Genomic DNA, 25,460 nt, shown 5'->3' with positions numbered 1-25,460 from the left:
GATCTCTCCTGCATGCGGCAGAGCCCGCAGCAGCCGCCGGGCTCTTGAGAGGCTGCACCAAGGATCGCCAGCGACTGCAGCGCAGTGGCTTGCACCAGCACCCGAATTTAGAGCAGAGACTGGGGGAGGGGCTGGAAGCACCCACCAATGCCCCCTCGGTTGGGGGAACAGAGTCCGGGAGAGTCCTCAACGAAGCCAAGCCCTCGAGGGTTTGTTCTCTTCGCCTGCCCGAGATCTTCCCGCCTGCCTGGTTAACTAGCCTTTGATATTAGCGCCTGGAAAAAGAACATAAGCACCGTGCAAGTGTGTTAATGCTGCTTAGGTCTGAGTCTACTGTGTGCCCTGCAGCCCCCTGGCCCGAGTGAAACACGCCTCCGATCCAGGAGCGCCCCTCACTCCCGCCAGGGCCTGAGAGCTGTGGAAAAGAATCAGGCTTCTTATATTTGGCTATTGCATTTGCTGCCTCATCTAGCTCCTTCTCAGCACCTACTGGGAACCACTGAAAACTACTCCCCTCACTACCCTGCCTTCGCCACCTCTCTAGCTGCGTAGAGCAGCCGCCGCTGAGGCAGACGCCTAGCGCCCTGTCGACTCCACAAAAACCGTCACCCCGCCTGAGCCAAGGCCGGGTCATTTGCTTTTCGCCAACTCAAACCGCTACCTCTTCTCCCCTTTACCTCTCCACGTGGTTTGGCCTTGTCACTAAGGCCCTCTACGCAAGCCATAAGCCCTCTAGAATATCTCAGCTACGTCCCTCCGGCCCGATGGCTGTTGAGGACTCTCCGGGACAGGTTCCTCCCAGTTGCCAGCCCTAGACACGTGGGGATCTGCAGGCAGACTGCTCTTGCTTCAGTGCTTGTTTATTCCCAGGACTCATGCTGCAAAGCGGACCTCGCGGAGAGCCCTGATTTCCCGGGGCCGGATTCTGGGGTCCTGCAGGGCCAGGTGGAGGTGCGATGCTCACGGCAGGGCAGACAGACCAGCACCAGCTCACTTCTGCCCAGCTGGGCTGAGCAATCGCACCGCCCGGCTCGCTGCGTGGTGTGGAGCAAGGGAACGGGCGGCAGATTCTGGCCGGTGCTGAACGCTCAGCGAAGCACAAACCCTCTACTGGCGTCACCTAGAATCATAGAGTCCCAGGGCTGGCAGAGACCTTAGGAGTCAGAGTCCAGCCTCCTGCCCAAAGCAGGACCAACCCCACTAAATCAACCCAGCCAGGGCTTTGTCAAGCTGGGACATAAAAACCTCTAGGGATGGAGATTCCACCCCCTCCCTAGGGAGCCCATCCCAGTGCTTCCCCACCGTGCATGGGGATTAAAACTGTCTCCTTGGACGGGCCACTGAAGAGCAGTGGAGGGAGATGGTATCGTCAGTGCTGGCAGGAAACTTTAAAATCCACCATAAACATTTAGCGGTGCAGGAAACATCCCTGCGGAGCAGTGTCTCTCTCCCCCACTGACACACACTCACTCAGAGGCAGGTTTCCCATAATCTCGATGGATGCCACCCTGCTGCTCCCAGAACTAACTATGCTGCAACAGACAAGTCTTCTGCCCCAGCCTGGTCCCCCCCACGACCAGGACTGCCAACCCTTCAGGATCGCATGATGAATTGTGCCCTGGGATGAAACCCCCAGGAACACGTCCGACCAAAACGGGTGACCCTGATCTTGAGGGTGCAGAAGAGCCCTGGTCCCCGCAGGTGGCTCTCCGGGGGTGGGTGGCACCAGACAGGAACATATGAGCTGATGCCCTGGGGCACCGGTCCCATAGACCTCGGAGGGGAGGTCTGGCACATGACACAGGGCCCTCTCCACAAATACGGCCCCGAGCCACAGCACCGGCCTGTTTTACCTCATGTCTGTGGCCGGTGCCATCAGCTGGCACATTGGCACCAAGCGCCTCCCCTTGGGGATGCAGGACTGGGCAGGTATGACCTGGCAGAGCTACTAGCGGAGCTACTGGGAGGTGGTGCTGGGTGGTTAGTGGCAGAGCAGTTAGTGACACGGAGCTAGTTAGATAAACTCAGCAGAGCCCAAAACGCAGGCCCAGGGTGAAGGCCCGGCTACGAAATTCACAACCCCACTCCCTAGGCAAAGGGAGGAGCCGAATCAGCTGGCTGTTGTGGTGGAGCTCAGCCCAGCCTGTCCCGGCCACTGGCAGGAGCCTGCACCAACACTGGAGCCTTGGGCATGGACCTTTGGTTAAAGAACAGTTAGGGGGGTTCTAGCAGGTCAGGGAGGGCCCCTGCTTTGCCTCTCATCCAAGCATCTCCAGGGGCGTCGGGTGAGCGGCATTAGCCCTGTTGACAGCTGGAAAAACTGAGGCACGGAGCCGCTTGTCCTAAGTCACACACGGCATCAGTGCAAGGGTTGGGGACTGAAGCCAGGGCTCTGGCTCTGTCCCCGGGGACCAGGCTCCCTTCCCAGAACTGGAATGAGAACCCAGGCATCCTGGCGCTAGCCACGAAACCACGTTCGCAAGAGAACCCAGGAGTCCGGCTCAAGCCACCTGCGCCTCTCCTCTTGTCCCTGGCTGGCAAGGAGTCAAGCTGCCCCATTCCGGTTCGGATTTCAAGCCAGCCCGGGGCTGGGAGGAGGCCGCCTCAGCCTTGAGGTTTGATTCAGGGCTAACGGGACAGGGGAGACCCCTGGATCACGACCAGTTCCTTAAGGCAAGTCCAGGCCCGGCCCTAGGGCAAGGCGAGCAAGACAGATGCCTTGGGCCCTGTGCTTTTGGGGCCACGCGCTGCTGAGTAGTTACCAGCCATCGGCCGGGCCCAGGGCCCTGCTCCCAGCGTCCTGCCGTGGGCCCCGTAAGCCCTTTGGCCGGACCTGGGCAAGTCCAGAGGCCACCTCTCACTGAGGTGTTGGGGCCACAGCGACGGCCATGTCGGGGGCCCTCCTGGGAAGACGGCTTGGGGCCACTCCACTCTGCACTTACAGGGCATCAGAGCAAGGGGTCAGGAGTCCAGACGCCTGGGTTCTTCTTCCAGTTCTCAGGGAGTACGGACTATCCTGAGGTATGAGAGGTGGAGCCTGCCTGGTGCAGAGAGCGCCAGGCTAGGGGCTCTTCTCCCTTCATTCCCTGCTGAGCTCAGACCCCCGGCCGCCCGGCCCGCTGTCTCTGGGGGCGAGCGGGCGTCATTGCTCCTTGGCGTGGCCTGCTTCGGGCACGGTGCTCTGCAGGATGGAGGAGCCGCCCGGCCAGCGCAGCAGAGCCACGGTGAAGCCCCCGATGATGAGTAGGTTCCCCAGCAGGGCCAAGCTCACGGTGCCGAAGGTGGTGGAGAAGGCGGGCGCCGGGGCCTGGCTGCTCAGCCAGGCCTGCCGCGAGCGCACATCCGACAGGATGGCCTCCAGCTGGAAGTGGGTGCCCACCACCGCACAGATGTGGAACAGCTGGTGGCTGTGCCCTGCCAAGAGATTGGGGGGGGGCATCACTCACTGTGGTGGGTACCACTGGGGTAGTGAGGGACAGGGAGGGTGGGGGAAGGGACCTGGTTGTGAGGAGACTGAGGTGAAAGCCTAGAACGGGGCTGGTGGGGAGGCTCGGACCCAGGTTGGCGGGATGGGAAGAGGGTGATGCCGAGAGAACACCCCTCTCCTTTCCCCAGCTGGCCCCAAGCTCTACAGAGCCTTCCTGCACCTCTCCTGCCCCCGTCCTCAATTCCTTGGGGTTCACCCTGGCAGTCACAAAGTGACAGGGAAGCTGGTGGATGGAGCCACGCTAGAGCTAGACAGTGGGGGAAAGGGGCCTGGATGTGCAGGGTCCAGGGTAGCCAGGGGATGGGGGGGGCGCATGGTCAGGCACCTGGCCCTCCATGGGGGGCAGGTCACAGGCCTCCTGGGGTCCCCAAGGAGCAGTCCCCCCTAAATGGGGGAACTGAAGCCACAGAAGGGGTGAAGCCATCACCGCTGCTGGCCCTGGTCGCTTGGCCTTGCGACAGTGTGTCGAGACACATGGACCAGGCTCCCACAAAGCCGGTGGGGATACAGGGCCCTCCCTTACCAATATAGTCGAAGCGCCCAGGCGCCAGCCGTTCTGGCAGGTGGGAGGCAAAGAGGAAGCCGGTGAGCAAGGCGAAGAAGAGATGGTAGAAGTAACCCGCTATGGAGTCGTTCCAGGTACAGTCGTCCCCAAAGCAGAACAGGAGCTGCAGGGCAAACGGGGACGAGAGCGGGGAGGAGAAGTGGTTGCAGGGAAGAGAGGTGAGAGCAGAGGTGTCAAGACTCCTAGGTTCTATTCCAGGCTCTGGCCATGTGACCTAATGGTTAGAGCACAGACCGAGAAGACAGGATTCCTGAGCTATGTCTGCACTGCATGCTTATTTCGACGTAACTCATGTTATAATTTCGAAATAACGGGCTTCTTACTCTGACTTCTGTAACCCTCATTTCACGAGGAGTAAAGGGAGTCGAAAGAAGAGTGTTTGCCCTTCGACTTCCTCCTGTGTGGACAGCACCAAAAGCCGAGTTAAGCTACTTCAACTACACAACTAACATAGCTGAAGTTGCGTATCTTAACTCGACTTTTGCCCACAGCGTAGACTATCCTCTGCTCTCGTACTGAGTCAGTTGAGCAAGTAACTTCCCCAGCTCTCGGCGCCTCAGTTTCCCCTTCTGTCAAAGCAGGGCAGGAACCCTGGCATGCCTCAGTGAGAAGCCAGGAGGCTGAATCAGTGAGAGGCACTAAGCCCGGTGAGAGCTAAGTGTCTGATAAAAACAGCCTGACCCTGCAAAATGTTCCCCTTCCTCTATATCATGACACGTCATTTATAGAAGAACTAGAGGATTTACCCAGTGTGGCTCGGGTCCTTAACTAAAATATTGTTTGGTTTTCTTCATTTAAATCAGGGGTGAGGAACTTTTTTGGGGTTGGGGGACACAGACCCACAGAAAAATTAGTTTGGGGCCACACACAAGTGAGACGCAAAAAGCCCCCCCCCTTCTAAAACCCCAAAACAACAAACTCTCACTGATGTGGCCCCGAATGAGTAGGAGAAAGACACTCACCACATTCCCCTCCAATGCCAGAGCCTGGGGGGCCCAGGCCAGCAGCCAGCCCCATGGGGGAACAGTGGGGAGGCTGGAGTGCCAGCATGGGCTCCCCAATGCAGAAGAGAGCCCTGAACCTCGGGGACCAGATCCAGGCAAGCCGAAGGCCACATCCAGCCCCAGGGCCTTAAGTGTCCCATCCCTGATTTAAATCATTGCTCTGGGATGGGGCTAGGGATGAGGGGATCAATAAGCAGGCTGCCCTGGGAAGAAAGGACTACCCCAGCCCTCTGTCACTGCAGCAGCGTGGGGCCAGGTGAGAAGTGCCTCTCCATGGCTGCTGTAGTGAGCACAGCCAGGGGAGGGGTGCATGTCCCCCGGCTGGGGCACAGACAGACACACAGACAGAAACACAAACAGCTACACTTTCTAAAATATATAATAGATAGCTGTCCCATTCTCCACCCTTACCCCCAGTTGCCCCGATGGGGTTATAGCTGTCCAGGTCCCTGTCTTTGGCCCCTTGCTGCCCCCCTGTGGTCACTCTACAATATAACTGTTCCTCCTATCAGACCCCTCCCTTTCCAATTTATGAGACACAATCCCATTCCAGGCACATCCCATTGTCTTGGCACAGCCAAACCCTGAACCCTGTTTTAAGTTATAAGAGGAAGCTGCCTACCAAATTTGGAGGTCCTCCCTTTTACTGCTTAGGAGGTAACAGACTCTCAGACAGAGGGACAGAGACACCAATATGTAGTATATGCTGCCGAGAGGCCCCAGAAGTGATCGGGGCCAGCCACAGCATGTGTCTACAGAAAGAGTTTGCGGTGAACTAGACAAGAGAGGGAGGGGGAAACTGAGACACACAGAGAGGGATTGACTTGTCTAAGGTGAGCCAGCATGTTTAGTAGGAGGGCGGGGACAAGAACTGAGGTCTCCTGCCGCCAAATCTGAAGGCTCTATCCACTAGGCCACCCTGCCTACCTTACAACACAAACAATTTCCCAAAGCAGGGTCTAACTCTTTAGGCCCACTCCTGCAACGGCATCCCCTGACCCCAGCATGGGTCTGCCTAGGAAATGCAGCCCCCCTGCATGGGTCAGCCACCATTTGGACATACCCATCCCGACAAGGGCTTTAGACTCCTAATCCTACAATTCTAGGATCAGCTGCAAGGATCGAGCTGGGCATAAAGGAGCATGCACCAACAAGACCCAACTCTGCTTGCTGGTGCTGTAGCAGGCTCAGCCACTTTGGCATCCAACCCCAGCAAGGGGGCAAAGCACCACAGTAGCTACTTCTTCCCTACAAGCACTACCGTTGCACCCCTATAGCACAGACATTTGCCCCAGCCATGTGTAGAGCTGACAGATCCTGGTTGTGGGCAGGCAGGATTGAACCAGCAACCTTAGGGACTAAAGCCAGGTGCCTCTACCACATGAGCTAAATGCTAACAGGCACTCAGCTATGGCTGTAGAACAAACTTCACTCTGCCTTGTCAATGTCTCCATACCTCTGGAGGAAAGGGGGTTTTCCCCATCACTGTACAGGCAGTCCCCGAGTTACGCGGATCCGACTTATGTCGGATCCGCAGTTACGAACAGGGCCCTCCCTCTCCCTGGTCTACAGCAGACCAGGGAGAGGAAGCAAAGCAGCGGAACACGCGGGCAGCGGACAGGGCTGTCTGCTGCCTGCGTGCTCCGAGGCTTTGCTCTGCTTTGCTCCCCGTCCCCCTGGTCTGCAGACCAGGGGGACGAGGAGCAAAGCAGAGCAAAGCCGCGGAGCACGCGGTCAGCTGACAGCTCAGACGCGTCTGGGCTGTCCGCTGCCCGCGTGTTCCGCCGCTTTGCTCCCCGTCCCCCTGGTCTGCAGACCAGGGGGACGGGGAGCAAAGCAGAGCAAAGCCATGGAGCCCGAGATCAGCAGGACAGCCACGGCGCGTCTGGGCTGTCCCGCTGCCCCCGTGCTCCACGGCTTTGCTCCGGACGCCTGTGGTACAGCAGCTGGGGCGCTGCTGGGTTGGTCTAGTAGCGCCGAGGAGCGGCGGCGCTACGGGACCAACCCAGCAGCACCCCAGCTGCTCTGCCCCAGGCGTCCCCAAGTCAGCCGCTGCTGAAACTGACCAGTGGCTGACTACAGGAAGCCCCTGCCCCGGGCTTCCTGGAATCAGCTGCTGATCAGTTTCAGCAGCAGCTGACTTGGGGATGCCTGGGGTTCTTAAGTTGAATCTGTATGTAAGTCAGAACTGGCGTCCAGATTCAGCCGCTGTTGAAACTGATCAGTTTCAGCAGCGGCTGAATCTGGACGCCAGTTCCGACTTACATACAGATTCAACTTAAGAACAAACCTACAGTCCCTATCTTGTACGTAACCCGGGGACTGCCTGTACTTCACCCAGCCCCTTGAGTGGTGGTAGATGTGGAGGGCAGATTTGTTCCAGCAACCTAGCAGTGTAGGCAGGATGGTCTAGTGCAGGGCTACTCAACACACAGCCCGTAGTGCGGTCTGGGTTTACACGGGGCTCAGCACACAGCCCGCGGATGGGATCCTTTGAACATGGCCTCCCCTGGGAACACGCGAGGCATCTCCCATGTGGGATGAGCATTGAAAGACACAAGCGGACGGGCTGGCTGGAACCTCAGGGGAGGTTTAGATTGGACATTAGGAAAAAATTCCTAACTGTCAGGGTGGTCAAATATTGGAATAAATTGCCAACGGAGGTGGTGGAATCTCCCTCTCTGGAGATATTTAAGAACAGGTTAGATAGACATCTGTCAGGGATGGTGTAGACGGAGCTTGGTCCTGCCTTGAGGGCGGGGGGCTGGACTCGATGACCTCTCGAGGTCCCTTCCAGTCCTATTATTCTATGATTCTATGATTCTATGAGATGGGTACAGGGTGTCGGCTTTTCTAGCCCCCAGGGAGGAGGTGCCGGGAGCGCCAGGGCATTGTGGGAAGTGCTGGCTGCTTAGACTTGTGGGCAGAGCCTGAGAGGTGCTGATTGGCTCACACTGGCCACGTTTGGGTCCGGCACCGCTGCTTAAGGCTTAATCTTTGTATTCATGCCCATCAGTGTGAAAGAAGCTATTTGCATATATATTTGCATGTACATGCAACCACACTTAACTTGCAGTCCTCGGCTTCCAAAGTTGAGTAGCCCGGCTCTAGCGGACAGAGCTTTGAGGTTTGGAGTCTGGCAGGGGGAGGGCATTTCTGCACCCCTGAGCCACACAGCTCGGCTGACCGAAGTTGCAGGTATAGAGCAGGCCCAGGTGCAGTTACAGCTGCAGACAGTGGAGCAGGAGGGTCTCGATTCCCCACCCCAAATCCTGCAGCTTCAAGAGCCACCTCTCTGGTGGTTCTATTCCGCGCCCTCTGCAGCCCTGCTAGCGCCAGGAGCAAACGAAAAGCCAGAGCTTTTCTGGTAAGGCTGAGTCACATCCTGCCATGCGGCAGAAAACACGCCAGGGAAGCATTCCCATTACCCACACTGTTGCTGTTTGCACAGCAGGCCGTAACACAGCAGGGGGGATTAAAGAGACACCCGCTTTAAAAAAAAAAACGAATGTGTTCTGTGAACATGCCCTCTCTGTGGTAGCTCACACCCGTAGCTGGTCAGACCCACTTTCCTAAGTCCCTGAGTCCCTGCCTGGCTCTTCTGCAGGCTCCCAGGGGCAAATTGTTGGGCCCCCAATGCAAGACACCTCAAAGGGACCGATTTACAGTCCTTCAGTCTTAGAAACTCAGCCAGTGTTCACTGTCAGCTGTGTGCTTGTGCAGCCACTCAGGAGAGACTCCAGTGTTACCCAGCTGATTAGCAGAGAGCCCACAGCTAGGTTTGTGTTTCGCCTGGTGGTGCACATCATCAACACATGCCTCGGTGCATGTAATAAAATTTATTCTGCACATGGATGGAAAAGATTAGAGGGATCCTTGCTCAAGACCTTTCTAGGTGTCTCATGGTGAACATTCATTTATGATTAGTATGGAGGTAGCATCTAGGGACCCCAGTCCTGTACCCGGACCCCATGGGACTAGGTGCTATATAGATGTAGAACAAAAAGACACCCTTGCTCCAAAGAGCAAAGAAAGCAAATCAAACCCCTTTTGGAAAATTTGGCCTTCATCCCTCTCTCTGTTTTCCCATCTGTACAACGGGGAGAAGAGGGCTTCCTTTCTGCCACCCTGCATCTATTTAGCACCTGCTCTATGGGGTAGTGGCTTTGTCAGCTGAGGTCTCTTGTCACATTACTGGATTTTGAGGGGAGCAGCCAGATCACTGCTGCATCCATGGGGGGGTGTTGGCCCCAAAAGTGGCACAAAGGAGGGCCATGTGAGGTGTCAAAGAGAAGCCTGCTGTAGCCAAATAGAGAGCAGGAAGGAGGGATAAATAGGCCATGTGGCTGACTCCGTCTTGGTACTCAGCTCAGCACTTCATCCCAGAGGCAGCAGTGCAGGGATCGAAGAGCTGGAAAGAACTGTGGACCCATCCTGACCTAGGATGCGCAACAAGGACTTTTAAGCCAGCAGCTATAACATCTCTGCTAGAGCCTGCATTGAGAACTGGGAGATTCGATGCATGTAATGTATGATACTTTAGCAACGTCACTCTCCTGCTTTTCTTTCTTGTAGCAATAAACTTTTAGATGTTAGATGCTAAAGGATTGGCTCAGTATGATTTGTGGGTAAGGTACAGAGGGTAAATTGACCAGGGATCTGTGGCTGGTTTCTTGGAACCGGATAGAACTTGTTCGGGGTAGGTGAGATAGGGTTCTAAGACCCCTCACCTGTGTATGAGGCCCGGGACCATCTGGGGCACAGATATTACTGGGGTGTCGGAGGGGTTTTGCTCGTGAGGCTTCAGGCAGGCAGCTGAAGCGGCTCTGTGGGACTGGTTTGTGGCCTGTTTGGAAAGGTCACCAGTCTGGGGGCTGTCAGGAGCCCCAAATTTGAGCAATTTGCCCTGAGCGGATGCTCTCAGCTGTGCCCAGACCCGGCCCAGTCCGTCACAAGCCCCTTTTGGAAAAATTTGGCCTTCATCCCCCTCACTCAGTTTTCCCATCTGTACAATGGGGAGAAGAGTGCTTCCTTTCTGCTACCCCGCATCTATTTAGTGTCTGCTCTATGGGGTAGTGGTTTTGTCAGCTGAGGTCTCTAGACACCATGGGTATTCAGTAATGTATTGTGCTTCAGGACCTTGCATCAAGATATCTCAATAAATTTCCCTACAGAGCCTAGGACAGGAGAGCCCCACCCCAAATTGCTCCTGAAATGGACTTACCCTATAAAACAGCGGGATATTGTCATAGACAAAGGGATACACAAAGGCCGTTGTCCGTAGAATCTTGCTCAGCCGGGGACACTCCAATTCTGGGAAACTGGGAATCACACAGGGAGAGGTCAGGATTAAGAACTGCACAGTCACTAGGGGCTGCCTATGAGCCTCATTACATTTAGGTCTGGAAGAGATGTTGAAACCAAATCAAATCTCCCCTGTTTTACCAGTGCCGTGGTGTGTTAGCAGATTATTACAGCAACGCTCACAAGCCAGGTACTGCAAAGGAACCTTCACACATGGAAGCTGGAGATTGATTCTTCAAAGGAGACTAAGGTCTTGTCTACACAGAGTAATTAACAAGTGCAAAATACATTATTCTGCCATAGCTCCAATGCAAACACTCTAGTCTAACATAAAAGATTTTATTCTGGAATAATTACTCTCTTTTGAAAGCTCACTAATTATTCTGTAACAAATGTATTTTTTATTCCAGATTACTGCATGGACACTTAGAACTATTCTGAACTAGCTACTACCTACTATCTTATTCTGCGCTAGCTATTCTGATTAGGATCCCCTAAGGGTCTCAGACACAAAACTCTTTCAAGTGCCTAAATCTATTAGTCCCCTTTGAAAATCCAAGTCTGAATGATTAAGAGCAGAGAACAGGATGAAATTCATTGTTAGACTGAAATGTTAATTTACTGTTTGCAATTCGCTCAGCGTGGAAAATACACAACCTGGTCAGTTTCATCTTAGTATTCCTAGTGAATTTCACACCAGGGCGCATTTACAATCCAGGCAGGGGTGGATTTTTTGTTTTTAGTCAATTTCCCTTTCCTGATCTCACACACAAGAAGGCCACCAGGAGCTGACACTGCAGCTATATAGGTGGAAATTTATCATCACTTTTAAGGTTTTGTAAAAAGCGGATGAGTGTTTGTCGTGGGTTTAACATCCTCCCCCCCCCCACACACAACACCCTAAGGAAGGGAGTCAAAGACAACAGAAGCCCATCCTGTCCATTGTGATTAGTCTAATCCTTTCAGATAATCAAATCCAGAAGGTTGCTTGATTGCTTCTCTCTCCCCTTCCCAGAATTAAGGGGAGTGAACTCGGCTCAGAGAATGTTGTGAAAATAAGTCTCAATTGTTGCCCAGTCTGGCTGTCTTCTTGCATAACACAGCGCTTGGACACTATTTCTATTTCAAGTTAGGGTGGAAACTATGCTGCTAAAAAAAAAAAAGAAGAAATTGCCATTCTATGCTGGAAAGCTACACTCAAAACCCCTTTCTCAGCAGATCTGTGTGCGTGCGGTGCTGGCTCGGCTGACTTTCAGTAGAAAAAATAAATTTACACTGTGTTGCACGCCTGCTGTAACCCTGAAGAGCGGCAGTGCCCCTGCAGAGCCCGCTGGATTGTGTGCCTTTTTGTGTAGTGGCAGAATTGCTTACTAGTTCCAATCACCTACACAAACCCTCTAGAGGAAAGAGAGTTGGAGGAGGTGGTCCTGATGGCGCATTAGGTTGGTTGTTCATCCTCTTATATAGAGGACAGACCTGTTTGTTACTATTCTGCCCTCTGTCATCCATCGATACAGAACAGGACAACTTTATGCCCTCTATTTTTCTCGAGACCCAGCTGGTGCGGCGCTCCAGCAAGAAACCGGGCTGGGCTCCCGGGATTCTCCTGCAAGCTGCTTTGCGAAGCAGCAGGTAGCCAGGCAGGTTGCGCTGGCTGGGGGTGTGCATGCTCCCCTCCCCATCTGAGACTGCCCCAGCCACCCCCCTGGCAGGAGCCCTTTTGGCAAGATGGGAGAGGGCTGAGCTGTGCATACTGGGTCTTTTTCCTCTTCCCCTGACAGGGAGGGAAGGGAAAGTGCTCAGCTTAGGCCTTCCTCTTGCTCCTGGCTGTGGAGGGGAGGGCAGAGGAGGATGCAACAGGCTGTGAACTTTCCCCTTATTCCCTCAGAGTCAGAGAAAGAAGAGGAGCAGGGACTCCGGTATGTGCAGCTGCAGCCCTCCCCCAAAATGCCGCCCTGGCCTCCCCACTCTCGCCCCTCTACCTCCAAGCCTGGGGCCCTCCACTCCCAGCCCTAACTCCTGAACCCCCCACATTCCTCTGCCCTGGGCCCCCTATGCACTAAGTGCAGCTGTCCTCTCTTTTTGAGCTACCTCCCTGGCCACCCGACGGCACATGGCTGTGCCAGGTCTTTGTGATCACTGACAATGCCCTTCCTCAGACCCAGGCCGAGTTTTGCCAGGCTGGAAGCTGAAACCACTTTTCTTTCACCGCTGAATAAAAACAGATTTGACCTGGAGGAAGTGAGAGGCAGGAAAGGCCAGCTGCACGCAGGCCCATCGGTGCAACCTCCCCATCTCAGACTAGAACCTCCCTTTGGTACTAAAAACGCTTCATTGTTCGGCTGCGGGACGGAAGCCCGGTGACTCCGCAGGAGCAGCGGCTGCTCTGCTCAGTTTCAAGAGCAGACCAGCGTCAAGGAAAGATTAAGAAGAGAGCTTGAGGTGGGTGGGAAAGCCAGTGAACTTCACCCTGCACGAATCCACAACACGTCCCTCCAGCTGCACGAAGCAGAAGGGATAGTGACCGCCAGGGGCGGCCCATGAGTATAGGCAGACTCGGCGGTCGCCTAGGGCGACCCAATGGTGATGTCACAGGGTGCCCAATGATGTCGTCACGGGGCGCCCGATGATGATGTCACGGGGCGCCCAATGATGACGTCACGGCCATTGATGGCCAGGTAGGCAGGGGTGCCGATCACGCATTCCGCCTGGGGTGTCAGCTGCCGCAGCCGGCCTTGGACCGCTCCTGTTGACTGCACAACAAGCCTGCTGGTCAAACGGGAGCAGGTTTTACTCGGGAGGTCACATTCCTGGGCCTCCTACTAAATGACAACCAAAACCTACAAATGGTCTGGTAGCACTTGATAGACTAACAAAACATGCAGAAGGTATCATGAGCTTCCATGGGCCCACTTCTCCAGATGACCGGAGTTATGAGTAGGGGATATGAAAACTCAAAATAAATAGGAGAGGGGAAGGAGAGGGGGGAGAAAAAGAAAAAAAGGAAAAGGGGGTGGGGGTGAGACAAGGCATCATTAAGTATCTGGAGAATGGGTACTTAAACCTAAGCAGATCAAAGTAAATAGATAGATGCTAAGACCACAGCCCCGGGGCTCATGGCAGGTAGCGCTTCTGGGGCAGAGCGAAACAAGAGTATTGTACTGCGCCCCCTGCTGCTTCCCATGGGTGGCTCTCCCAGTTCGTTGCACATCCCTCCGGCCAACGTTTTCAGACCTTGCCCCCGATCTCTGGATGCCCTTCTTGAGATGCCCGGCGAGGTCAGCTGGGTGCCCGAGGCATGGGCCTTCCCAAACTGCCTCTCCTGGCCCCGCCCATGCCCAGCCCTGTGCCTTGCTCTCCAGAGCTCCAGGGCCAGGGCAGGCTGGGGACACACCACCTGCTGGCTCTCCAGGGCCAGGGGAGGTTGGGGGGTGATACCCTGTGGCCGGGAGGGGCAAGAGCCAACAGCCACATTGGGGACATAGGGGGGAAGGCTGGCCAGAGGCCAGCAGGCTACGGGGGTGGGCGGGGCTGAAGGGGGCTTGCTTCCCCAAGCCCTGGGGTCACCCACCACCCATGTGCCCAGGGATTCTGGAAATTAAGCCAATTTGAATTTATGACACCAGTTTTTGAAAATCTTAGCCATTAAATGTGTAGCCCCAGCCCTCCGGGTATGTAGGGTTATGTATCCATCTGGGTGCTCCTACACTGCCTTACAGCAGGGAAAGTAACTTACAATTTCTTAAAGGTCCTGTCCTACTGCAACCGGGGTCCCTGCCGGCTCTTTTAACAGCTCAGCCAGCTCTTGCTGGAGCCGCGCACTTTCACCTCTGGAAAGGGCAGTTGCCCCTGGGTGCCACGCTAAGGGGGGGCACCTATTTAGTCCCCCTCCGCTCTCCCTGTCATCCTTTGGCTCGCCTGCTCCTCCTCCGCTCTTCACCACTGGCTGGAGTCTCCTCCCTGCCTCTCCGCCCCCAGCCCGACCCTCCCCCATCTCCGCCGGCGGGTTAGTGCGTGGTGGGGCCCGGCCCCAAACTGGAGGTTGCGGGGGAAGATGTGGTACAAGCTCTCCCCACTCCTCCCAGGGTCAGGCTGAGCCGTGCACCAGGTTTCAGGCCCCACAGTCCAGCTGCGGGGACGGGGGAGGGGGGACGCAAACTTTTCCTTTGCCCCCAGACACATAATCTCCTCTCTATGCTGCTGCTTTCAGCTGCTATGGCTACTAGATGACAAGTCTCACGCTACCGGGGTACAGGTTCCCTTTCAAGACTGAATGGTTAGGATTCTACAAAGCGATTTGTCTGATCGCTAGTTGAAGTAAAGACCCTTGCTTCCAACACCACAGATGATATGATGGGTTATGGATTCTACCCGCCGCCTGAAGACTCTTGAGTCAAATCAGCCACGGCAGAAGTCCCAGGATCCAGTGACAAAGGGCCCTGTTTAAGGCTCAAAGAGCGTTCTTCTCACCAAGGCTGAGTAACAGATGTTACCTCACCAACCACATCTGGCAATGGACAGAGCCAAACATTTCAGACAGGTGCCAAGTGCCCAGTGGATATTTATGAACGAACACACCCACCGCAGAGGAAGTTTTTTTCCCAGCCCCTTGTCAGCTAGAGGTTGGCTTATGCCTTGAAAGGTTGAAATGTTTGTCTGTTTGTATTATAAGTAACATAACCATGGATTGTTCTCTTGGCTTCAGTGGCATCTTGTGGCAAGGAGTTCCACAGGCTAACTCTGCACGGCATTCAAATCAACTTGTGAAATTATGCACGAGCCTGCTCGGTGCAGCCCCTGCTGAAATCAACCAAGGTTGCATGGATGTTGAGCACTGGAATAACTTGCCTCACGAACTAATAGGACAGATCTGCAGACTGGCTGGGGTGTTAGTGTATTATGTATAAAGAAACAGATGCAAGGGGGCTTTGCAAAGCAGAGAAATGGAGAACGCCCTGATATTTTGCATAATATGTTCTTGATACTGCATAGATCCTTACATACCGGGAGTAACAAGACAGACTGGTGCAGATAAATGAGTTAAAAGCAGCCATTGGTACAAAGTAATGGTGTAAAGTGCCGTTAACCCAGCGGTCTGGCATCGCATAGGCTCCATATGTGAAAGCACAGCCTATAACACAAACACACTACATTACGGGATGGCATTGATATAGACTCCAGGTCACATTTAGTTGCTTACTGGCAGGAAAACCGGCAAACTCATAAAACCACTTTTGGGAACTGAATAGAGGCTGGGTGGAGTTTTTCAACTAAACCATCATAATTCGGCAAAAAATCAATCAATCAATGTAGATTCTGTGACACCAAAAGGACCCAACCAATTTGTACCAGTTTTGTCAAATTGTTAAGGTTGGGAAAGAGTCCAACAATCAAGGTTTAATTTCCACATTTTCTGAAACGAAACATTTCAATTTAGAATGGCTTCTTTCAAAGTTTTCCATTTTTAGGAAAGGTTTTTTTTTTTTCCATTTAAAATTGCTCCAACACAGCCCAAAACGTTCCATGGAATGAAATGCTGCATTCAACCCCAAATGGAACCTTTGGGATTTTCTGGTTCACGGGGACCGTTCTGTTTTCCATTTAATTTTTTTTTTCAGAATTGCCAATGAACCCAAAACAATTTCGGTTTGTTATTTGTCATGCTTCAGACTTGAGGATTTGGGCAAAAACTAGTCCAGAAAGAACTCACGCTCCAAACTGAAATTGACCAGTGGCTCTGGAGGGAAACGGGCGAGCCTTTAGGGATGAACACGGACAAGATACACTGGAAATGACCCGAGGGAGCAGATTTCTAGCCCTCAGGGGGCTGTTTGAGACCAAAGGGGCCTGAAAGGGACTCTCTTTGGTGGAGAGCCTTATTTGGCATGGGGGTGACTTACTAACCAGGGGCAGGCCTCCTGTGGGCAGAGTTGGGGTCAACTGATATCTCTAGGGCTATGCCAATTTACATCAGCCAATGGGGAGCTGCCTGGTTGACCCAGGAGGAGAATGGTGTTCCCAAAGGCCCAGCTGTTAACCAGAGCCGCACCTGCCCCAGGCACACAGATCCAGTTGGGGAAGGTGTCCAGATTCCAGCACTGAATTCTGTGACAAGCGCCTCCCTAGGTACATCCTCGGAGACCCTCTGCCTCATGTCTGACTCGCTGCCCTCTTGCCACATGGGCGCTCAGGACTTACCCAGGCTGTAGAGACTCAGGGCTCCGTAGTCAAAGAAGTAACAGATGTGGCGGGCGTGGGCAGACATGGTGCTGAAGGTGTGGGCACAGCTGGAGGTGAAGGGGTACACGCAGACCAGCAACAGGTAGACCAGGAAAGGCCAGTGGTAGGCGTCGCTGCAGAAATCCAGGGAGGAGGAGAGCACCAGGAACCGCCACACGAAATACCTGAGAGGGCACAACTGAGGAGCGCGCAGCCAAGGGACTAGAGCACCCCCAGCAGGGTCCTCGCAAAATCAGATCTCGCCGACTCCCCACATCCTCCGAGGTTCGGGAGTTCTAGACCCAGCGTTGCGTTTCAGTTCGCACCGAGGCAGAGAGGGGTGCGCAGAACTGAACTCAGGATTCCTGACTCCCCGTACCCCTGCCCTAGATACCCATCCCCAGTTCCCACCCCCATTCTTCTGAGAGCTGGGAACGGACCCCAGGAGTCAGGCCCGCTATCCTGCTCTACTCACCAGACTCCCTCATAGGACAGCTGTGCAGTACCCAGACACATAAGAACAGCCACACTGGGTCTGACCATCCAGCCCAGTATCCTGCCTTCTCACAGTGGCCGATGCCAGCTGACTTGGGCTCACAGGGCTCAGACTGCAGGATTGTTTCATTGCAATGTGCACTTCTAAGCTCAGGCTGAAGGACCGGCTTTAGGATGGGAAGGAGGGTCCCAGACTGTTCCCTGTGAGCTGTGCGCTTGGGCAGCCACCCGGGAGAGAGGCCAATGCTGCCCAGATGATTAGTAGAGCAGCCATAGCTGGCAGCAGGTGTCTCTACGGGTGGTGCACATCCACACATGCCTTGGTGTGATCAGAACAAAATTTATTCCGCACATGGATGGGAAAAAATTAAAGGGAACATTGGTCCCACACCCCAGGCTTCAGCCCAAACCAGGAAGTCTACTTCACAGTGAAACAGCCCCAAAGTCCCACGAACTTGAGTCAGCTGGCCTGGGCTAGCCCTGGGCTTTGCTTTGCTTTGTCAAACGGAGCCCCAGAGAAATGACTCCTAGTTCCCTGGTCCGGCCACTAGCCCACCCTGCTCCCATTGATGGAACAAAGTTCCTTCAAGAGTTAACACCTACTTGGGGACCCTGTGGTAGTGGCTTCCTATTGTTTTTTGGGTAAAGGGCAGTAGGCACAGCAGGAAACGTTGGGGCCCACAGTCAACTGGTGTGAAGATGGTGATCAGTTCCCTAAGGGGATGACCTGCGTTGGTAGCCTGAACTAGACTCTGAACTAGACTCTGACCTAGGCGGTCCCTTCAGTCCCGTCTCCTAGGTAATGTTGCAAGAGGCGGGGCAAGCTTTGGGTTGGTATCTAGGCCATAGCTTGGCAACCCCCCCCCCCCAAACCAAGGGTGATGCCGCAGCAGTGAAAGGTGGGTACTAGGTGGGTGGCAAAATAGTTTTTCTGCCCCCGTCAAAGTCCAAGGCATCAGTGGATTTTCCCATTCAGAAATGGTACAAAAAAATTTAAAAAAAGTTTCAAAAGGAAACTTCAGGTCGATAGGAATGCCTTGTTTTGAAGATTTTGGGGGGGGTGGTTTTGATGAGGAGGGGGTTGATTATCATCACTGGCTTTATATTTCTTAACTGTAGGGGTAGGGTTGGGTCGCTCCAGATTTTGAGTTTGGAAAGTCCTGAAACAAAACTGTCTAGCAGTCCTCAAAAAAAAGTGTGTGGAGGGGAAGTGGGAGTACAAATAACGTCCATTGAAATGGACCAGGAAGAGTTGCGACCTCCGGGCCTTTTCCGACAGAGGTGTTTAGCTGAAAGATTCCCCATCAGCTCTCATAGGTTCCCTATCTCCACTGAACATGCCCGTGCCCCCAACCAGGGTGGGCATTGCCCCACTACTGAACAGACGCTTTCACACAGCGCTGCCCGGTCAGTCACTTACCAGGTGGGAAGGAAGTGTGTCCAGATATTTACAGTCTCATTGGTCATCTGGAAGGAGCTCAGGATGCAGTCCAAGGCTGAGCTCTTGGGGTGGCGGTAGCCCGATATGATGCCATCCTCCCAGAAGATCTGCCAGGGGAGAAAAGCCACATGGGTCATTAGTTCATCCCGGGATGTGTGAAATCAGCATTGGAACAGCCCCCTGTAAGAGCTCCACATGCTTTTCACAGGGGGTCAGCACCATTTCTCTTCTTCCTCCATTGTACAGATTGAGGAAACTGAAGGACAGAATGGGGAAACTGAGGCACAGAAAGGGGGCAGGGATTTGGCCAATGTCACCCAGTGGATCAGTGGCAGAGCTGGGGGAGAACTCAGGTCTGCCACCCCCCCACCCCCGGCAGAAATCTGCCTCCCCTGCCCCCCTTACTCTGCTCTTGGTGAAGTCCAGAGGCAACTCCCCCCCCAATCACACACACACACACACACACACACACACACACACACACACACACACACACGTGAGCTCCTGTGCTGGGAGTGGCAGGGAGCCCCCCTTTGGAGGAGAGCAGCGGGGCCACCCGTGATGCGGCCTCCAGCGCTGGAATCACTGCCTGGGAGGGGCAGGGCTGGGTTTCTGGGAACAGAGCCTGACTTATGCTCTCTGCTCAGAAAGTTCAGCCGGGGACAGGGAGCCTGGCCTGCCACCCACCCCGCCTCTTCCATTCACAGACATTTCACTCACTACATTTCATGCAGGGGTTGGGGGGAGGTGCTAACCCAAGTGCCTGCCAGAGACCATCCCAAAGCATGGTGGGCCAGATCCACCACCAGCATCAATCAGTCCAGTGGAGTGACACCCATTTACACCAGCCAGGCATCTGGCCCCAACAGCTCCATTTTCACCATTGGGGATAAGACTCTGAATACGGAAGACACAATGAATCCGAACAAACAGACTAATAGCAGAAAGATGGCAAACCCCATATGGTTCAAATCAGCAAGGTATGTCTACACTACAAAGTTAATTCGAACTAACAGACGTTAGTTCGAATTAACTTTGATAGGCGCTACACAGGCAAACCACTAGTTCGAACTTAATTCGAACTAGCGGAGCGCTTAATTCGAACTAGGTAAACCTCATTCTACGAGGACTAACGCCTAGTTCGAATTAAGTAGTTCGAATTAAGGGCTGTGTGGCCACTTAATTTGAACTAGTGGGAGGCTAGCCCTCCCCAGCTTTCCCTGGTGGCCACTCTGGGCACCACCAGGGAAACTCATCTGCCCCCCTCCCGGCCCCGGAGCCCTTAAAGGGGCACGGGCTGGCTATGGTGCCCGTGCCAGGTGCAAGCCTGCCAGCACCCAGCCAGCAGACCCTGCACCTGGCACGAGCCAGCCACCCGCTGCCACCCAGCCCTCCGCCTCTTCCCGGGACCAGGCTGGTGGCTCCCAGGAGCCTGCCAGGGGCTGCAAGAGGCGGGCGCCTGCCTAGTCTAGTGCGGACATCATGGACCTCATCCACGACCTCCGCACTAGGCACAGGAAAGTGGACCTCTAGGGCAGGAGAGCTGCCAGCCTGGCCACCCAGGAGCAGGTGTGCATGAAAATCAAGGTGGTCCACTAAGACCCCCGACCCTGAACCATGAGCTTAGAACGGCCGTACTGGGTCAGACCAAAGGTCCATCTAGCCCAGTAGCCTGTCTGCCGACAGCAGCCAACACCAGCTACCCCGGAGGGGATGGAACGAAGACAATGACCAAGCCATTTGTCTCGTGCCATCCATCTCCAGCCTTCCCAAACAGAGGCCAGGGACACCATTTTTATCCCCTGGCTAATAGCACTCCATGGACCCAGCCTCCATGAATTTATCTAACTTCTCTTTAAACTGTGTTATAGTTCTAGCCTTCACAGCCTCCTGCAGCAAGGAGTTCCACAGGTTGACTATTTGCTTTCTGAAGAAGAACTTTCTGTTATTAGTTTGAAGCCTGCTACAACATTTGCGTGTCCTTGGTGGTATTTGCAACTCATCCCTACTTCCTGGAGCCTGGATTTCATTTAACCTGCCTTCCCCATATCACGTATAAAGATGCTAAATAAAACTAATCCGGGTCCCTGCACTTACACTCCCCCCAACTCGATAGTAGATATCGGTACATGCCGTACTGTATGCACCAATTACATGTAGCCTCCCAAAGTTCTGTCCGTGTTGTACTATTTAGCCACTAGATGGCTCCACATGCCATAGAGAGCTCCGAGGGTGGGGGAAAGAGGGGTAGGTGAAGTGCCTGGTCAACAAAGGAGACAACGCTGGGACTTGTTCTGTGTAGAAGGTTGCCTGTTTTGGATCTAGTTCCTGCTTAAAGACTGACTGAGACTGCACAGATCAGGACATGGGATTAGGGTGACGTAGGAAATACTCACACGAGGTACTTGGTGAACTCTGAATATCTGAGGCAACTTTATCGTCAGCATTTTCAATCCGAGCAGGAGAAAACAATAAATATTAAAGGTGCAGGTTGATGGATGTTCAGAAGAGCAAAAATGAAGCCCACAGAGCCTCAAATTCTCCTAGCTGTCTTCATTCCTCCTCTCTAGCCCCTTGCTAGAGATGTCTATGCAAGGGTCAAACATTTGTGTCCTGGAAAGACATTGCAAATAAAGGGGAGAGAAATCAAAATACGTATCATTGCACAGCGACACAGAAGGAACATACAGCCTGCCTGCACCTGGAATTGTAGACTAAGGCTCAGCATGTCCTAGGCCCTCTCCTAACACAAAGGAAGTGGTATCCCCCGCTCTGTAGAGTTTATGGTCTGAAAGACCTCATAGGCAGGAAAGAAATCGAGATGCCTGGACATTGTTATTGCTTGTATTTCGCAGAATTGCCAAAGCAAAAGGCATGAAATGGAACAAAGATTTGGGGTCTGTTTGATTGGTCAGCTGGTTTCCGAGCATCTAGCCCAGGGGTTTTCAAACTTTTTTCTCATGACCCTGTTGGAAAAAAAATCTCTGATGCCGCGACCCGACATAATTTGACTGGAGTGTGGGCTCTGGGATGGGACTTTGGGGTGTAGAAGCGGGCTCTGGCTTTGGAGTGGGTCAGGACTGGGGCAGGAGGGGCTTACCGTGAGCAGCTCCTGGGCAGTGGGGGGGGCTAAGGCAGCTTCCTGCCTGTCCTGGCACCGCAGACCACGCTGCCCCCAGCAGCAGCCAGCAGCCGGTTCCCAGCCAATGGAAATATGGAGCTAGTGCTCAGGGAAGGGGCAGTGCATGAAGCCCTGTGCGCTTCCCCCACCCATTGATGTAGTGTAAGTAGAGAAGGGGTAAAAGGGGACGGGAGTTGAGGAAACGTTGTTCTAGGCCCGTTGCCAGCTTTGTCCATATATTCACTCTGCTGATACCATTATTGGGCCTAATCAAGTGAGTTATAAGATCAAGAACACATATTCCTGCGCATCCAGAAATATAATCTATGCCATCATGTGCCGAAAGTGTCCGTCTGCTATGTACATTGGACAAACGTCTCAGACACTTTGCCAAAGGATCAATGCCCACAAAACAGATATTAGACAGGATCACAAAGAAAAAATAGTTTCTTGCCATTTCAACCAGAAAGGACACTGTCTCAATGACTTAATTACCTGCATCCTGCTCCAGAAGCCTTTTAAATCTGCACTTGAAAGGGAATCCTCTGAACTGTCATTCATGCTAAAATTCTACACTCTACGTGTCGGTCTCAACAAAGACATTAACTATCTTACCCATTACAAAGATAGCTTCCCCAATTATCACTTCTAATACCATTAGCTCACAGACATTTACCTTCCTCCCGCATCCCCCTTCTGTTCTGAAATGTGATTTGTCCTTTTCATATGTGTTGACTGTTTTTTTAATTGTATCCTTTGGTATATATGGTTGTGACTATTTTCTTCCACTATTTGATCTGAGGAAGTGGGTCTGGCCCACGAAAGCTCATCATTTAATAAACCATCTTGTTAGTCTTTAAAGTGCTACATAGTCCTGTATTTTGTTTCAGCTACACCAGACTAACACGGCTACATTTCTATCACTTTTCAAAAAAAGCACATCGCTTTTTTGTCGCGCTTTTGCTGTGTGGACGCTCTCTTTCGAAATAAGCTTTTCCGGAAGATCTCTTCCAGAACCGCTTCTTCTGAAAGAAGCTTGCCGTCTAGACATAGCCTCAGTCAATAATGATGGTTCCAGCATCACCTCGTCGGTTGGACAAAGGCCATTCTCTGGGGTTCAAGTTACACCTCGCCCCTGATGTATCAGGTTGCCACCTTTTGACATTACATTGATCCTCCTGTTACCTTGTACATGGGGGTTTGATCACTGTCTAGCATTCTGTCAGTTTAGACCCTGTCCTGGGGCCAGTCTGTTCCTGTTATCTGAGGGGTGCGTAGTGGTACCCAGATGTTTCTGAACCAGGTGTTCTTTGACCATCCCTCTGGAATGTGCTTCTGGCCTGTGGCAAGTACCTCTGAGGTCTGAGTGTTTCTGTAACATCAGCCCTGTTCTTGCCAACCTCTGTGGGCTGGACCTGCCTCTTGCTCGCAGCTTAACTCTGCTCTATAGCAAAGTCTTGACCTCTGTGTCTGGGCCTCATACCTGGCCTGTGATACGTGGGCTTATGTTTCAGGCCCTCATCTTACTACAGTGGCAGGTGTTTGACCAAAGAAGGGAGCTGGGGTTGAGACGAGAACCCAACCCCCCTGCTCTCAGCATTGGCAGCGTGGTCCAGTGGCTAGAGCACTGGCTCTGGGAAGCAGTGTTTCCTAGTGATTAAAGCAGCAGAGTAGGAGTGAAGCGGGGGGGGGGGAGAACCTCAGGCCCAGGGGCCAGATGCAGCCCCCGGTGGCTCAGGGCACCCCCAGCATTGGGGAACCTGTGCTGGCACTCCAGCCCTCCTGCAGCTCTCCCCCTGGGGCTGTAACACACAAAATCTACTAGACTGGGCAAGGGGCATGTAGAAAGTGTCTCTCTCCTCAGTCAGGGGCCACAATGAGGGTTTTTTCCCCCCATTTCTCACTTGTGCACGCGGCCTCCGACTGATTTTTCTGTGGGTCAGTGGCTCCCGCCCAAAAAAAAAGGCTCCCCACCCTTGGAGTAAAGGCTCCAGGGGCTCTTTTCCTAGCGCTCTCTGGTGGACTCACCACCCAGCCTGGGACAGGTGCCTGGGGTGCAGACTTACATTTAGGCATCCCCCTGTTCACGCTGCAAGGCCTAAGGGAGCTAGGAATGGATGCCTCAGGAGCCTGTGTCCCATACACTTTCCATGAGGCTTCTGCTCCTCACCCAGTTAGGTGAGCAGAGCAATGCCTAAAAAAACATAGCTGGGCCGTAGCCTCTCTGTGCTTCATTCCCATCTGTAGAAGGACCCCCCACTATAGAAAGGATGTGGACGCATTGGAGAGGGGCCAGCGGAGGGCAACCGAAATGATTAGGGGGCTGGAGCACATGGCCTACGAGGAGAGACTGAGGGATTTGGGTTTGTTTAGTCTGCGGAAGGGAAGAGTGAGGGGGGATTTGAGAGCAGCCTTCAGCTACCTGAAGGGAGGTTCCAAAGAGGCTGGAGAGAGGCTGTTCTCAGTGGTGGCAGATGGCAGAACAAGGAGCAATGGTCTCATGTTGCAGTGGGGGAGGTCTAGGTTGGACATTAGAAAAAACTATTTCACTAGGAGGGTGGGGAAGCACTGGGATGGGTTCCCTAGGGAGGGGGTGGAATCTCCAGCCCTAGAGGTTTTTAAGTCCCGGCTTGACAAAGCCCTGGCTGGGTTGATTGAGTTGGGCTTGGTCCTGGCTTGGGCAGGGGGCTGGACTTGCTGATCTCCTGAGGTCTCTTCCAGCTCTAGGATTCTATGAAAGGAGGAGGAGGATTCTTATTGGTATTCCAAGTGCATTTAGAGAGCCCTATTCATGGACCAGGAGGAGCTAGCTGGCTGTGTTCGGCCCAGACGCAGAACACAGCCAGCCTTAGAGGCTATAGGAAGTACCCAGCAAGGAACAGGTAGGGACACAGAGAGGCTTAGCAGCACCCTCTTGTCTTTTGCCTGCCTTTCTATTGAGGCGGACAGATATGGGGGGCCAGGACTGTCTCGCTGCGTGCAGCTCCTGGCACGATGGGGCCCTGATCTCCGCTGGGGCAGCTAGATGCTACTGGTCATCGCAGATTACAAACGGCATGCAGAGTGGAAAGAGACAGCATCCTGTTGCCACAGAGGTCACTGTCCACCGGACACGTCACGATGAAGGGAGCTCAAAGAGCCTCCAGAATCGATAGAGGCTAGAAACCAGCATGGGCAGGTTTAGCTCATGGTCCCCTGACTCTCCCAGGAGCAGCCCGGCCCTATCCACAACAGAAAAAAAAACCCACCCCACACACACACACACCATCTCTCTCTCGCTCACACACACACACCCACCCCGCTTTGCTGGAAATCAATCCCCCTTTGTCAGTTTCGCACAAGGCTTCCATTGAATTCCAGCCATCTGCTTGACGTGACTCTCAAAAGGGCAGGGGCCGGAGGGAGCAGAGGCAGACGCCCAAGGTGAACGTTCGCTGCATCAGGTTTGAACAGAGGGAGAAAATGAGGAAGATCGGATTTGCTGGAACCATGGCCTGGAACAGGATGGTTCACGTCATGTTTCCCTTCTCCTGCTCTTCCCCTGCACCGGGGACTTCAAATATAAGCACCCGCCTACTGGCACAGGGTCCAGGTCTAGCTGTAGCTCAGTATTCAGGGCTTTAGTGGTGCAAAGTTGCTAGGGTGAGGATCCGAAATGACAGGTGACATTTCCTTCCCCCCGACTAAGTGTGCCAGTCTGTATCAACTGTGGCTGCTGTGTCCTTTGAGACCCCTTCTGGGCAGTGCTGCATGTCGCTCTGAATAGCGTTACCCCCAGCTGAGAGTTTTTTTGGAGGGGGGTGGAAGCGGAGCCAGAGGTGAAA

The 25,460-nt window shown here is 53.7% G+C and overlaps 1 protein-coding gene across 2 annotated transcripts in view; it reads right to left on the bottom strand.

Moving 5' to 3' along the window:
- Positions 1–2,495: 2,495 nt before the first annotated feature.
- Positions 2,496–25,460, bottom strand: part of PAQR6 (progestin and adipoQ receptor family member 6) — a 28,298-nt gene continuing 5,333 nt past the window's right edge. The window contains exons 2-8 of one of the 2 annotated variants that reach the window (XM_006113911.4): positions 20,912–21,128; positions 18,495–18,622; positions 16,559–16,764; positions 15,365–15,491; positions 10,281–10,377; positions 4,011–4,155; positions 2,496–3,414 (exon numbers count right to left, since the gene is read on the bottom strand). In XM_006113911.4, coding sequence (XP_006113973.2) covers positions 3,143–3,414; positions 4,011–4,155; positions 10,281–10,377; positions 15,365–15,491; positions 16,559–16,764; positions 18,495–18,622; positions 20,912–20,962 — 1,026 coding nt within the window. In that variant the 5' untranslated portion in view covers positions 20,963–21,128 and the 3' untranslated portion in view covers positions 2,496–3,142. The remainder of the gene's footprint in view (positions 3,415–4,010; positions 4,156–10,280; positions 10,378–15,364; positions 15,492–16,558; positions 16,765–18,494; positions 18,623–20,911; positions 21,129–25,460) is intronic. The other variant, XM_014568952.3, reaches the window with a different exon arrangement.

The sequence above is a fragment of the Pelodiscus sinensis genome, chromosome 24, assembly GCF_049634645.1.
Source record: "Pelodiscus sinensis isolate JC-2024 chromosome 24, ASM4963464v1, whole genome shotgun sequence".
Taxonomy (NCBI): Eukaryota; Metazoa; Chordata; order Testudines; family Trionychidae; genus Pelodiscus; species Pelodiscus sinensis.
The sequence above is the reverse complement of the archived record's forward strand: the minus strand, read 5'-3'. Positions and strand labels throughout refer to the sequence as shown.